We start from the raw sequence: 16563 nt of genomic DNA on the forward strand, positions 1-16563 counted from the left end.
TACCACTTTGCTGCTTTGGACTCCAGCTCGTACTGGAGCTCCAACATGTCTGGCACGGCAGCGCTCAACGGTGGAGTCACTTCATTCAGGGCACGATAGTCCACAGTCAATCTCCATTCCCCGTCAGACTTGCGCACAGGCCAGATGGGGCTGTTGAAGGGTGAGTGGGTCTTGTTGACCACCCCTTGACTCTCCAGCTCGCGGATCATCTTGTGGATGGGGATCACAGCATCTCGATTTGTCCGATACTGCCGGTGGTGCACTGTTGAGGTGGCAATTGGCACTCGTTGCTCTTCCACTTTCAGGAGCCCAACTGCAGAAGGATTCTCGGATAGTCCAGGCAGAGTGTTCAATTGCCTAATGCCCTCTGCCTCCACAGCAGCAATCCCAAATGCCCACCTGAGTCCTTTTGGGTCTTTGTAGTAGCCATTCCGGAGGAAGTCTATGCCCAGAATACACGGGGCCTCTGGGCCGGTCACAATCGGATGCTTTTGCCACTCCTTCCCAGTCAGGCTCACCTCAGCTTCCAAAAGGGTCAACTGCTGTGATCCCCCGGTCACCCCAGCGATGGATACAGGTTCTGCCCCCACATGTCCCGATGGCATTAAAGTACATTGTGCCCCAGTATCAACCAATGCATCATATTTTTGTGGCTCTGATGTGCCAGGCCATCGGATCCACACCGTCCAGAAAACTCGGTTCTCCCGTGCCTCTTCCTGGCTAGAGGCAGGGCCCCTCTAGCCCTGGTTATCATTCTTTCCCTGGGCGTACATGCTCGAGGTACCTTCAAGGGGATCCGACATATCATCCTCCCTTCTGTAATACCTGGCAGCTCGGTCACGGGAGGCTGAGGCTACCTTCACCTTAGCGGAACCCCCTCGGTTAGTGCCTCCCTCCTTGAGTTCACGCACCCGCGCTGCCAGGGCAGAGGTGGGTTTCCCATCCCACCTTCTCATGTCTTCCCCATGCTCACACAGGAAAAACCACAGCTCAGCTCATGGGGTGTACCCTCTCTCTCTAGCAGGGGGACGACGGGCTCTGACTTGGGGGCCTGTGACTCGCACTGGTGCCACACTGACCCTCCTCATCTCCTCCCTCATCTCCTCCCTCATCTCCTCCCTCATTTCCTTCCTCATCTCCTTCATGTCCTCTTTGAGGTCCTGGACCACAGCAGAGACATGAGCTTTCAGCGGGCCATTGATCATGCTGTCATAATGCCTGAGCCTGTTGGCAACAGAGCCCACTGTTTCTCGGGTATTGTCAGCATCAATCGTTGCAATGAAGGTGGTGTATTGCGATGGCCCTAGCCTTGCCAGGTTCCACATCATCTGTCCTGTGCACCTGACCTTATCGGGGTCATTATCATGCTGTCCATCCTTCCCAAAGAGTACCTCTAATATTGCCACCTCTCTTAGCTGTTGGATCCCTTGCTCGAGTGTCTTCCACTGCATTCTATGATGACACTCCTGCATTCTTTCTTTGTGAATGAACCTTTCTCTCACACTCATTAAGAGCCGCTCCCAGAGAGAGAGAGGCCCTGGCTCCCTCACAAATATCTGGTCCACACCTGGGTCCTGGGTCAACGATCCCAGATACCTTGCCTCACCACTATCCAGTTGCACACTTGTGCCCATAAGGTCCCAAACCCGAAGCAGCCAGGTGGTATAAGGCTCACGCCCCCTTCGCACAATGTCGTTTCGCATAGCACGGAGACTGTCGTGCGACAGGGACTCAGTAATGATTTCTGGCTCTGGCTCTCCTGCTGGTTGTGAGGGCCCTGGTTGCCCATCATCATTAACTGGTCGTACTGATTTGGTCTTATACTTCCTCCTTTGCACAGGGGCGACTGCTGCTGGCTGTGGTTGTCCTTGTGGTTCAGCTGAAGCCTGGACGGTTGTAACATCCGTGGGTTCCACTGCTGCACCATCGGACTCACCCTCTTTGGGGCAGGGAGAGGGTTTTTCACTAGCTGAGGAGGTGTATTCCCTTAGCAATTGGCATATCTCCTGGCGCACCTGGCCCATCTCCTGGCACATCTCCTTGCGCACCTGGCACATCTCCTGGCACATCTCCTTGCGCACCTGGCCCATCTCCTGGCATATCTCCTGGCGCACCTGACCCATCTCCTGGCACATCTCCTTGCGCACCTGGCACATCTCCTGGCACATCTCCTTGCGCACCTGGCACATCTCCTGGCACATCTCCTTGCGCACCTGGCCCATCTCCTGGCACATCTCCTGGCGCACCTGACCCATCTCCTGGCATATCCCCTGGCGCACCTGACCCATCTCTTGGCACATCTCCTGCATCCCTTTTGCCAGTACCCCCACCCAGTTTGGGTAGTCCATTTCTGAGGTGGACTGTTGGGCAGTATCAGTCTGTGGGGCGGGATCTCTAGTGTCTGGGGCTGTGGCAGGCTCTGGCTCTGGGGTAGGATCTCTAGTGTCTGGGGCCGTGTCAGGCTCTGGGGCAGGATCAGGCTCTGGGGTAGGAACTCTACTCTCTGGGGCCATGTCAGGTTCTGGGGCAGGATCTCTAGTCTCTGGGGCTGGTGTCCGGGTAGATATCCAAGCCAATCTCAACTTACCCTTGAATGCTAAATAGAGTAGGACTATCAGCAGCAGATGGTTAGTATTCAGAGGGAATTTAAACCCTTCGAAAATTGATGGGGTGGGCCCAAAGAACTGGTTGAGGGGTTGGGAGAAAACTTCCCCTGGTGTCATTTCCTCACAGAAGGTACCATTGTTAACATAACCCCAAAAACATGTGCTCAGTGTGTGATAGCTGTTTATCCATGTGCCCACATTCCGGAGGAAGTTAAAAACCCATGAATTCCTCACCTTCTCGACCCATAACGCAAGCTGGATAACAGCAATGGTAGCCTTAGTCAGAGGACCCATATTCAAGTAAGGAGCTGCAAAGGGGAAGAATATAGCCACGGCTACATGCCACCCAAACCAGGGTAAACTAGACCACATAGTGCTGCCTAACAAGGTTCCAATATCCAGCACACAAAATAAAGTTATCGAGGAACTGTTATTCCTTTTTCACCTCTATCTCTTAATGCCCTCAGGCCCCACGTTGGGCGCCAAGATCTGTCGCGGTTTTGAAAGACAGGTGTCTGCTAAGGAAGGCAGAGGCCCCCCTTGAAGTGGCAGATATAACCCCTTTTCCCTCCAAGTTATTATATTTTGAAATCAAGGGCCTTTAGGCAAAGATGTGGGAAATAGGAATAACAGTTCTTTACTCTATATATATATGTATATAACCAGTCAAACAAAACAACAACAACTCTGGCAGTAACAGCAATCACAAACCCAGCCCCAGCCTTCTCGGCTGTCAGGCCCTTTTCCCTCGGGTGCAGTTCCGCTCGCAGCCGGCAGGGGCGCTGGCGGCTCCCGGTGAGCAGGGCAGGTGCGATGGTTCCCCCGCGGCTGCAGGGGGCGCTCCGGAGCGAGCTCGGGAAACCCGCGGCTCTGGTGCCCTGGGATCCCGGGAAGGGATGGGACAAAGGCTTCACAAACCGCTGGGCAGCCGATCCCGGACTCTCAGGAACAGCAGGCTGGAATGGCAGGGACGAACGCAAATCCCGGGTGGCAGGTGAGATGTATCCAGATGGGAAAAAACCACGGAGGCCCAGGCAGGCAGGGTGAGCAGGGCTACAGCGTAGCGAAAGCCCGAAGCAGCAGCGGGGCAGGGCAGCCACAGCCCGGTCTCCAGCAGGGCAGGGAAAGCGGCTTTTGGGGTCCCGGCGTTGCTTCCAGCAGGAAGAAAGAACGGCCAAAAAGAAAGCAGCAGCAGCTCCTTTCTCTGCAGCTTCTCTCTCCGGACGCTCAGAGCGAACTGTCCCCACACCCAGGTGTAGACAAAAGAGTAGCCAGGCCCGCCCCACTCCCCTTTTTGTCTTTCTTAAGTACAGCTATTTGTCCCCTAGCAACATGCATATGGGAGAAAATTCCTTTAACAGGAAAACCTAAGACTAAACTAAAACCCCAACATGTGTGAACTCTGGATACCAGAGAGTCAGCAAGCACAGCCAGCTCCTAAAGACAGTGCAATCTCTCTCTAGGTTCCTGTCCTCTGCTTCCCAGATTTACAGCTAAAAGCTACATTATCAATAATCCCCACTCCAGTAGTTCATGGCAGCTTCTTTACAGCTGCCTCAATGTGTGTGCATGCACAGCACAGTGTGCACACACCCACACACATCCCAACAGTGTCGCACAGTGTCACCACGAGGGCCCAGAACACACCAGTGCCTCCTTTAACTGTGGACCCTGTGCCACTTAGCAGGACCACGCAATGAAACCCCGGCTGACAGCTCAGCTCAGCAGAAATTGATGGTATTGCTGTAATGGAGTTATCAGTGACAAATACCTCCTATGCAACTTCCAGGTCACACTCACTTAAGCAATGATAAATGAGCATGAAACACTGTTAGCACAAAACAAGATCATAAATACTCAATTCTGAGCTTAAAAAACCCAACAATTTCAGACAGCTGTTGCATCTTGCAGTCTCCATGATTTTATGGATGTTCTCACTCTTGTCACAGAGGTGTCACAAAACAGGAAAAGATGAGTTTACGCAGATATTAAAACTAAATTAAAAAAAAAAAAAGAGAGAAAGAAAAAACCCAGGTCATCCATCCAGAGCAAACATTGCATCACCCTACACTGGCTAATATACAATTACCTCAGTGAACCTGACAGAGTTTGTAACAGCTTTTGGAATCCCAAGGTCTGACATCCATCTGTCCATCCTTCTGTCACAGAAAGCTGCTCTGGATGAGAGGATGAAGACTGTCTGAACATAAACATGCAAAGTTGTGAAATTCAGGTGTCTGGGACTCCTCTGTCCACTGACATAGGTGGGAAAACAATGGAGAAAACCAGGAAAAGTCCATGGTGAAGCAGCCTTTGCAACTGTGCTTTATCCCCAGGGTTATCTCAATAGGCTACAGTTGCTTTCAAGAATTAATAAAGTGTATTCCTGAGGGTGTTTGCTGATTACAGTGAGATCAGTGACAGCTTGGGACAGGAGAGACTGGCAACTGCTTCCACACTGCAGCAGAACAATGGGAGCACCTTCTGCCTCCCTTGCACCTGGGGTTTCCAAGGTACAGCATAAAGGGCATCAACCCTTCTCTCCCTACCCAGCTGTCACGCAACCAAAGCCCGCCACCTCCAGCCCATACAGCACTCAGCCAAACACTGCTCGTGGAGAATGGGATCCCTTTGGCCATTGCCATGAGTTATCTGGGCATAGGGCAGGGAGCTCCCTGCTCAGCCACAACTGACCTGCTCACTCCCGCTCCCCCAGACGTGCCTGCTGCTCACCGTCTCTGCTTCTGTTGCTGCTGTTTGATGGATGAAATCCTTTACTACCAACACCGCAAACTTCATAAGCACAGCTACACATAAAACCTTAGGAGCAATCAAATTATATTTTTATCCTAATTTCCTGTAATGCTAAAAAATGAATTCCTTACTAGCTTAAAATGACTTTTTGCAAAAAGTTTGAAATGGTTTCATTTAGGAGGATCTCAGCCTCACTCTTACAAACCATACAAACCCTTTTACAACATGTTAATTATTTATATATTTTTATGGGGTTATTTGCTTTTATATAGTGACATTTTCTTCACAAAGTTCAATGAATAATCCAACATCTACTTGCTTACCAAAAGCTCGGGAACATCAGAGTATCTGTATATGGCCAATACACAAAGATGAAACCTCACACTCACACCCTTCCAATGTACAGCAGTTAATTGCTTTTTACATTGCTAGGCAGACAGAAGCAACCACCACAATACTGTACAGGAAAAATACATTTCTCAGCTCTGTGTTACGTGTCAATTTACAGCTAGAACTATCTGCAGTACTGTGCCCTGTGCATTCAGACATGCTGGAATTCCTCTGTCCTGGAAAGTATATTATGTGACAAATTACACAACATTGCTTCAGTCAGAACTTTTTAATTGTATTCCTACAAAATTATGTAAACATTAGCATACAGATCCAGAAAAATCAATACAATATAACGGTGCATAAACTGTAAGTTTAGAAGAATGTCAGAAACACTTCAACAGTTTATAAATTAATATATACAGTATTGGATACTCCCCATCAGATAAGAAAACCTCAAAACTGAGCAATTTAGGTGCAAGAGCTGTAGAACAACTGAACTGCTCAGACATCAAACTTGACTATGAGGCAACATTGCGATTGACATGACTGCCTGTTGTTGTTTCACATCAGGCATTCCATTTGGCTGCTAAAAAGTATAAAACAAAAGTTTTGGTAGGAAGTTTATTTTTATTGGAAATCATATAGCAAACATCTCTAAAATAATAAAAAATCCCAAACCCAGATTACTCCATCACCAGGTTTCTGGAAGAGTGAAACTGAAGCTTTCTAGGCTGCACAAGGAGATCACTGGCATCTCCATTCCACACTACTTCCCCCAGAGCACCGAAGGCATGGCCAGCTAAAGGAAACATTTCAGGTAGTTGGGAAATGGGGACTGGCGGGTGGGGAGAAAAAGAAAGATGTGGAGCACGTATTGGGCTGACATGCAGCAATCTGGGCAGTTCAGCTCTTTACTGAATTAGAACATCATGGGAATGTAACACCATTGTTAGCTAATTCTGGGCTACTTTGCTTTAAAAAAACCCAAACCAACAATAACAAAAAAATAATCTTCAGCCTGCTTGTGATCAAAATCATATTCAAAGCATTCTTACAATGTTGCTCTTTACAAGATCAGGAACACACCACAGAAAGCAGGATATATCACTCTTTTTCAGACAACACATGAAATGGAAAAGGAGTTCTTTTCCTTTGTTCCTGTCCATACAAGCATAATTCACAAGAGAAAAAAATAAGGTAGACATACCCTAATGAATGATCTCAAACAAAGGCATTCTTCCCCATATTAGAAAATGCTCAGTATCACTGACACTACAGACTGCATAAAAAGACTAGGATTATCCTGGAAGCACTTGACACTGCAAGAACTCTTTTAACTGCATACCTGTAATATGATCATCAGATAATCTCTCCAAAGTTAAATTTTTCTGTTTCTAGAGTTGAAGTAGAATTTCATTCCATCATATTTTGGTACATTTTTCATACCTGACCAATCACTTCTCACAATGACAAGTAATATTGCACTAATGAAGAAGTATTTATATATAATAAAGGGGAGGTCATGTCTAGCCATCTAAGGCTTTTTGTTATCTTTTTTTCCAGTTGTTTAGGAACAAATTCTGTTCATCTCTTCTATAGGAGATCCTGAGTAGTAAGGTGAAGAAGGTTTGGCAGATAGCACCAGTTTTCCAGCACTTGTCGTAATTCACAGGGTACATCTATCATCGGCAATGCATCTAGAAGCACGATCATACTTGAACCTAAATGCCCAAATCAGAGCTAATAAAACAGTTATTCCTACTGCCAGAATCTGAGCCAACACTGAAACACCAGGAGCAGGAGAAAAGATTTCTGCTAAATCTAAGGACACAAGGTGCAAACACAGAAAAAAGCTTGAAATTCTAGCCAAAATTTTTTCCCTATAATGATGGGGGTGGAGAAAACTACAGCTGGTGGGAAAAACAGGAAGAAACCTCTGTGTCCATCACTTGCCAAAAAACACACCTGCAAGCTGCCCACTTAAAATTAACGCAAAGATACAGCACCCTGAAGGTGTTTATAAACAACCTGAGCTTTTTCCTATTGCTTCCCCCAGAGCAGCTGAAGCAGTGAGTGATTTATTCTGAGCCAGACTGCCAACAGCTTCCAGCATTTAATTACCATGGTGTGTTTGAGGCTTGGAGAAGTTTTATCTGACATAACTCAAAAGGATTCATTGATTAAGAGACTTAGGTCACTACATTTCCTGCTGCAGTTTTTACTTGTATTGCTAACTCATAACAGCAACTATGACAGACAAAAAAAATCTAACACAGAAGAGGTTAAACTTAGACTCTGGGCTGAAGCTTAGGGTGAGCTTAAACTACTAACAGACAAAAGTCTCACTGGACTTGCCCTGTACATAGACCTGAAAAAGTTTTATCACAGATGTATCTGCAGTTTCGTGTAAACTATTAATGTACTACAGCAACACTAATTTGGTATTCACAGATAGTAAAAGCATGGGTTTTATAGATGTTTTGCCAACTCTTCACTGTTATTCCCATGTCTAAAATGACACAGGCAAAAACTCCTAACAAGACCTCATGTTCTTACGTAGCCTGCAGACTTTCCTCCCACTGATACGTGATTTTTTTCCTCACTCACATATCCCATGGGGATCTTATACTCACATATATGCATACTGAGATAAGGGAGAACTGATATGACAATATAAACACAACTAGCAGACCTTAACTCAAATATTGCCAGCAGCACTGAACCTGGAGAAATTTCCAATAGTGTCTAAGACCTTGTTCAATGTGGTAACAGATAGCACCAACAAAATGGTATTCATGTGAAAATCTTTGCCTCTGCTTCCAGCTTTGGTCACATTTCTCATTTTCCCACTCTCATTGTTTTTTCTCTACTTCTTTATGCTAACTTTTATGTCTAATTTGGTAAAGACCATGCAGTTGTGAAATGCATTCTTGGCTCCTACAGAACTTTTCCAATTTTAATCATTTATTGAAAAAATAAATTAGACCCAGGACATTTTAAGTTAAATGAATGAAAACTTTGGTAAGAACACTGATGGTACCTTGGCAGTCTTAAGGATTATGACAATTTTCAGTAAGAAAAATCATCTAAATGCTTCTCTCTAACATCATCCAAGGAGTTACATGGCTGTCTGTACTCCAGCTCTAAGCCTCCATGAGAAATCTACGTAAGAGCTCTGAAAAATAAATGTAAAGGAGTACAGGGAAATCTTCAGCAATCTTGAATGAAATATACATGTGTACCAAAATATTCTACTTAACAAGGTATAACACAAACCAGACTTAACAAAAAAATTTTTTCTGTACACACATGAACAAGGTTTTCATGTATGAAACCATCAAACAAATAAATCTCATCTCTCAAAGGTGTTTGTGGGATTTTTTGTTTGGGTGTTATACATAACTACCAATGCAGTCAATATAAATTAAGCCAGATCATTCATTATGTCCAGCATTTCACACAATATACCAGTGGGAGGAGATAAACATTACTCTGATCAAATACGTTTATTTTAATCTTCAAAACACAACCCTTTTTCTTCATCTTCATCATCATCATCAGTAGAATCTGCATAGGACTCAATGGTGTTGTATATGAAAGAGTACAGCTTGACATCTGGTCCTGAAGTAGAACAGTTTCTGCATTGTTCATTGTAGTATCTCAGCAATAGCCTATAAATGTCCCCTTCAAAAACCAAAAACAGATCATTAAACACCATGTAAGAACACGCCATATGAGCAATGTATGATTGCAAAGGAAGGCTAGAAATGCACAGACAGGGCTAGGGACATCTCTAAATGAGCAGTGACAGAGGCAGACTGTGTAATGGGAATGTCTGCAGGTTGTTCAGAACATAGGATGGGCTCCCTCAACTTGTTGCACAAGCTATCCCAACATTAGGCTGGAAAACACATCAGACCACATCTTGCAGGATCAAGACAGAACCACTAGAAGACAAATTTATGTCAAGAATGCCTAAGCAGCTCTTCCCTCTTCAAAGCATTACTGAGTTATATCAAAAGCTTTTGCAAATCTTCTACCTACCACATGTATCTGTATTTTTCAAGTTCTATAGCATAACTGCCAAGGAATTAGAAAAGCATTCTAGAAGTCTTCTAACTGATTAGCACTGTGCAGTTGATCCCAAATCAGCAGACTTCCCCATTCTGAAAACAGGCACACATAAACCGAGACCCATTTGCTTGTGTTCAGGACTTGGTGACAAGAATTCATACTGGAAAATTTCTACTTGTAGAGATGGTAATGTCTCTTTTCTGCACACAAAGATTTTTTTTTTGCTCACCAATAGTTTGACCCTTCTCACAGAGAAAAGTATGGATGCTGTAAATGTCCCGCATCAGCTCCACATCTCCAAAGGTAAAATAAACAATATCACGTCCAGCCTCAGCAGCTGCCAATATCTGAATTAAGGCTGAAACAACAAAAAAAGATTACATATGAACACAGGATAGAACAATTTGCTGAAGGAAAAAACACAGCATAAGTTTACAGCAAACAACCATAGCATCCATTTCCACATGGGTGCTGCAAAGCAGTACAAACAACAGGTGGATAACTATTACTTCCAAAATTCTTTTTTAAATAAAGAACGCTGGGCACTGCAGGCCAAGAGTGTTGAAGCATTCTGCTAGAGCTGTTACTGACATCCACCCTTACTTCCAGATAAACTGTGCTTAAAACTGAGAGGGGTTTATTTTGGTCCATGTCTGCCCCCAAGCAGCATGCAGCCATTAATTAGCCAATAAATGCCTGTGGCAGCATAAGGCAACAGAGCAGCACCTTCCATCCTGGTTTGAGCTGCCTGTACAGCCACAGACAGTGGGGTAAAATTCATCCATGAGCACTTGGCAATTTCCATTCTGTGCCACCTATTAGAAGGAATGGAGCCAACCCTTTCACTAGATAAGCTACGCAGAGTGGGAGCTGACCCAGCTTTTAGCTCCAAGAGGAGAACTATGGTTCTGCAGCCTCTTCCTGTATAATTTAAGGTGTCCATCATACCTACAATAGAAGTATGCAGCATGGAATACGTTGGCTTATTCTGACCTATGAGGTGTGATATCAGCAATGCAATTCATGTTATTTAATTTCCAGCTTTCTGTCAAACTCATTGGCCCAGGCTGCATCCCAAATTCTGCCAACAGCTACCATTACAATATAGACAGATTTTGTTCCTCTATAAGCAAAAGAAAGAAAAATGTTTCCTATCTTGGAAACAGTTTTTTGAAGATTCACCTTGAGAAATCATCTGGGGTATTGATCAACAGTGCAGCTGAGCCAAGCTAATGACCCAGTGCAACTGGAGAAAGTAGCTCTGGTCCACTTCTCAAGTAGCTGCTCACTTTTCTGCAGCTCTCTGGTGCTCATCAGACATCACTGGTGCTCATCAGACATCACTGTGCCCATTCCATTCACCAAACTGGCAGAAAAGTTACAGATGAAGAATAAAAGCTAATGGTTTGCTGCGAGAACAGCAGTTGAATTGGCAGAGTGAAAGCTTTGCTATGAGCCAGAGCTGAGGCAAGGGAGGGCACCAGACCATAGAGCCAAGAACAAAGAAGGGGGAAGAGAAACAATGAGGGGGAGAAAAAAACCAGGACCCCCTTAGGCAGCACCAAACTTAAAAGAGTGCAGCTTTTTCACCAGCCAGCACTGCCAGGCTGGAGTGCCACAGAGGCGTGAAATCAATCACAGGTTCATTTCACGGGAGCTACAACAGTCCAAACAATGGACCCCAGCAACTATTTCATCTGCTGCAGCTTGTCTTACTTCAGAGCCTGTTGGTGCAGCTCTGATACCAATTCTTCCTTTTTCTACCCAGTAAGTAGAGTTAATTAAAATGTGATTAATATTGTCTTTGTAAAGATTAATTTTAAATAAAACAGTGTACATACTGCATTACCACCTGCTAGTGGAAGCTAAATAGAAAGCTGTTCAGAGCTCAGATCAAGAATCTCTCACATTTTAAACAGAGACCTATTAAAACACTGCATTCCTTAATCAAAAAAACCCTCTCTTGTAAACCCATAGCCAAAATTATAAATTACATGATTCACGTGTGAAATTAATCTCAATCTGGGAATGATATTTTAATTAAACTACTGAACCAGCTGTGGATTTAGTAAAGCTTCAGTAGTTCAGCTTTTAAAGAGTCTAATTAACTAGCTTGCATAGGGGAACAGAACCTAATGAATCTTATTATTCATTCCAAACAAACAATGCAGTTTCACTTTACAAGATAATAAAAATATCCTATTATTTATTTTGAATTGCTCTATATCTTATGAAATTTCACAATCTTCTGTACATTAATGAGACACAATACCATGGGAGATTTCCATGCTACTGATACAGAAAGAAGCACCACAGGAGGAGCAATAGAGCCTGTGGTACCGGGTCTGGAGGGATCTGAGCTTTCTTGCCCCTTGCACGCAGCTGATGTGATCCCACTTAACTTCTGGGCTTGCACCTGAAGCAGTGGCTGTACTGACATCCCTTCTACATTAAAAAAATATACATGGGGTATTACAGTTCAGATCCAAGACCTTATGCAAATTAAAGTATTTATTAAACCTGCCTAACATAAATCAACTATGCTCAGATCCTACAGTAAATACTAGTCCTGATATTGATAAGATACACATTTGGCAGCCTATTTTATCTAATGGAAATCAAAAAACAACTGCCAGGAACTCAGTGAGCATCGAGAAAAAAATAGATGCTTTATGAATTAAGCACATTAAGAGAGAAAACTAATGAAGCTAGTAGCCTGATGACTGTCTCACTGTAGCTACCTGAAGCTGTTCTGAAAAGCAAATTTTAAATACTCTCCAAATACTTGGAAACAACAAAAAAATGTAAATTTCTACTTAGAATTATATGAACCAGGATATGAATTTACATGTCAGGATCCATCAGTTCTTGAATTGATGGAAAAGGTCTTAAATGAATGTAAGCATGTGATATCTGCTGCATTATAAATACTGTAATTAAATATAAAAGAACATGAGAAAGTGAGTGATACAGCAGGCAAGTCAGGAAAGAAAGCAGCACGTCTGAGTGACTGGAAACCTCTCTAGCATACAGCAATATATTAAGGAGCAAAATTAAGCACTGCCAGCAAATTTGTGAAGCCTTGCAAATCACCAGGTACTTTAAACAGCTTTGCAGAGATATGAATTTCAGGCAGAATCTAAAAAGACTGCTCCAGAAAGGTCAACTGATTTATATGACTGACAACTGCAATGAACATGTTCTTCTGTGAATGAATGCTGCATATTTGTGCTTTGGAAGGTTTCAGTGCTACAAGTCCTTCCAAATCCAGCATTTCATCATCACGTGCTTGCCTCATACTTTAAACTGAAAAGAGCATAAAAGTCTAAAGCACAAAGAATAGAGTAGAATGCTTTTTTATTGTTTAAGGTCACATTACTCATGGCCTAAAGATCAGCACTAATGAACCAATTCTAAAGAATGCCATTTCTTGGAAAAATGTAGTAATTAGAACAAAAGCAAGAAATGTACTTGAACAAAAACATATGGCCAAGGAGCAAAACATAAGTTATTGGATTAATTGGAACATTAACTAATTGCTACAATTTACCTTTTAATCGGGAGTCCCCTCCAAAGGCACCACATCCCCAGTTTCCCGTGGCTATTGCAGAGAGGTGTTGAGGTGGAACATTGGGTCGAGAGAAGCCACAGTAGGCCTACATGCAGACAAGAGTCAGAGATGGATTTGAGAGGCAACCCGGTGTGATACTTTCAAAAAATAAAATTATAATAAAAATCATATTGTCTTCTAGCAATATCAAATTCAAACTACTTCAATACACCATTAGTCTTCCTTTCAATTTAACAGCAATAACAAAAAAATTTAAAGCAGGAAGATTTTTGCCCTATTTGGACCCAAGTTAAAAATTAAGATACAGGTGCTGAGTCCCAGGCATTTCATCACAGCTACAGGAAACTTTCCAGGATAGCCTGAACAGAAAATGAACTCAGACTTAAAATTTTCTTTAAATAACAATCAGTCCTCATAAAAAAACATCAGCCAAACCAACTAACCTTATAAATGTTGCAGTGATCTACCATAATTTATTTTAAAAATCCAAACCAATCAATAAACTGAAAATTGTAGGCAGATCATAAATTCACTGATGTAGGTAATTAGAATTTTGTACTAAGATATCAGCGAAGTTTACAAACTGTACTTAACTGTCTTTTTTAGGGCTAATTTCGTTACCAACCATGAAGAAACAAGCTGATGAATGTTACTTTAGTCAAGATGCTAAGGTTTTACAACTAATTTAAATTAGTCCTTCAGCACTGTACATCATTTTGAGGGGATGCATTCCCTTTCCAGCTGAGAATTAGGACAGTGTGTTCCTATGTTTGAATTTATTTAAAATACATCCTATAATATTCTGTACCCTTCTGTACTGCAGAAAGCAGGAGGCTGTGGCCACAGTAGCATTGAGCATATATGTTCAACACCGAAGCTAAAGCAAAGGCCCACTGCATCTGTAAATGTGGAATCACATGAAGGAGACTCATTAGCATGTTTTGATCCCAAAAATTTGCACACTATAGTATAGTATAGTATATACTATACCACTATATATAGTATAGTATAACTGAATTAGCATTCTTGTACTCCACTGCCCAGTAAAAACAGCACTGCCACTGCTAGCACAGGCCACACACCTCTCACTACCTACGCCTTATGCTGGCCATGCAAGGCCTTAATTCTGGCCCATTAGCCTTCTTATTAACTAAGGAGAATCTGCTTTGTGAACTGGAGACTGATTCCAGACACAGCAAGTTAGGAGATAAAATTTGTGCAAGGGATAACAGCAAAGGCCTTGAAAACACTGGCACAGGGTAAAGCTAAGGTCTCATAACCATAAACAGCTCACTGATGACAGTTACTAGTCCCTGAAAAAGTACAACCTTAAAAGCTGGGAAAAGACTGCTTTAGCTTCAACAAAAGAGCAGCAGCAAAACAAGAAAAACAAGTGACAGGAAAACCCAGGCTATGCAGATGATAAAGCACCTGCCACAGCTTGGGAAAGTAACCCAATGTTCCCAAACATTATGCAGCACATAATCCAGGGCAGAGACCAAGGACTGGGAAACATCTCAAATATCTTATTTAAGGACAGTATCACAAATTGGGGATGGCAGAGAAGAGAAGAGAAGAGAAGAGAAGAGAAGAGAAGAGAAGAGAAGAGAAGAGAAGAGAAGAGAAGAGAAGAGAAGAGAAGAGAAGAGAAAAAAAAAAATTATGTCCACCACAATTCCAGCTTCCCCTGTTCAAAGAACTCTTCAGCCTGGCAACTTTGATGTGTAGATTATCAAGCACCACAGTCACTGCAAAGTGCAGTTTTGTACATACACAGCTGACCTAGGGCAGGGTCAAGGACTGATAACTTTGAATATATAATGATAATGATTAACAATGTGAAAGAATTATTAGTAGGAAGTGTGCTAGTTTTGAATGTCAGCTCAGAAGTTTTGTTTAAAGGATTACAACTGGCCTGCATTGTCAGTCTTCTTGAAGACTGTAAGCTCTAACTGGCATGTATACACACATAAGCAGCTACAACAGCCCTTACAGCTACTGTGAAAATAAAGAGGATTTATGAACAGCTGGATCTGATCTCAAGAAGACATCAATATCAGGAAAGGTAAACTCCCAGGAAATAAGTCAATACCCCAAGGGCAAAGAAGAAAGGTGAAAGAAAAGCAAGGGGCACCCTATTTTTGAACTGCCCCATCTTAAAACATGAGGCACCTCCTTTTCCACCTTGACTGCACAGCTGAGTAGGATTCAACAGCACAAATCACAGGGAAAGAAGTTACACTTGCAATTTAGAATCATAGAATAGCTTGAGTTGGAATGGACCTTTTAAAGATCACCTCATTCCAACCTGCCTGCCATGGGCTGGGATGCCATTCCCTAGATCAGGGTGCTCAGGGCCCCATCCAGCCTGGGACTGAACACTACCAGGGATGGGGCATCCACAGCTTCCCTTGGCAACCTGTTCCAGTGCCTCACCACCCTCATAGTAAGGAATTTCTTCCTAATACCTAATTTAAACCTGTCCTCTGTCAGTTTAAAACCACTGCCCCTTGTACTGTCACTATCTGCCCATATTAAAAGTCCCTCTCACTTCCTTTTATAAACCCCTTTAAGTACTGGATGGATAAAATAAGGTCTCCCTGAAGCCTTCTCTTCTCCCTGATGAACAACCCCAACTCTCAGACTGTTGTTTAGAGGCAGGACAGGGAAAAGTTAACAAAATGTATATCCAAGTTTCATTTATATTTTTGAAAGTTATATAAAATACACCTTTGAATAGCACATCAAAGAAATATATTTGACAATCTTTTGCTTTAACATTGGACAGCAAAACCCTCTCATATAAGACACAACTAAGCAAGAACTTCCTTAGATGAGGACAATAATATAAGAATATTTGAAAAGGTTCTATAAACACTAGACTGCAGGCTGTTGTAAGAAGTTACTGGCCTTGTTGAGCTCTCTTCTAATTTTCTCTGGACCAAACTGATCAAGGAAACGTCTGAAGTGAAATGCATCTATAGCAACAATTTCGGTGTAGCGTCGTTGCCATTCATCCCTAAAATTGGAGGGGGGAGAAAAGTAGATGACATTAGTTGTTTAATATCAGCCATATAACTCCAATTCAAAATGAGCAATTCCCTGCAGATCTTCTGTGTTAGAAGCAGCTGGAAAGGTGAATTCGTAACAGACAATGGAGCACTTTTTCTTTGTGGGTTGGGAATGAAAGCAGAATCAGAAATGAGACAGGCCTCCCCATAAATT

The 16563-nt window shown here is 43.0% G+C and overlaps 1 protein-coding gene across 2 annotated transcripts in view; it reads right to left on the reverse strand.

Annotated features, from left to right (window-relative positions):
* Positions 1-5964: 5964 nt before the first annotated feature.
* PARG (poly(ADP-ribose) glycohydrolase) overlaps positions 5965-16563 on the reverse strand; it is a 62487-nt gene continuing 51888 nt past the window's right edge. For both annotated transcript variants that reach the window (XM_048311143.1, XM_048311142.1), the window contains exons 15-18: positions 16249-16357; positions 13318-13423; positions 9997-10125; positions 5965-9377 (exon numbers count right to left, since the gene is read on the reverse strand). In XM_048311143.1, the coding sequence (XP_048167100.1) occupies positions 9205-9377; positions 9997-10125; positions 13318-13423; positions 16249-16357 (517 nt within the window). In that variant the 3' untranslated portion in view covers positions 5965-9204. The remainder of the gene's footprint in view (positions 9378-9996; positions 10126-13317; positions 13424-16248; positions 16358-16563) is intronic.

This window comes from Corvus hawaiiensis, chromosome 8, assembly GCF_020740725.1.
Source record: "Corvus hawaiiensis isolate bCorHaw1 chromosome 8, bCorHaw1.pri.cur, whole genome shotgun sequence".
Classification (NCBI taxonomy): Eukaryota; Metazoa; Chordata; class Aves; order Passeriformes; family Corvidae; genus Corvus; species Corvus hawaiiensis.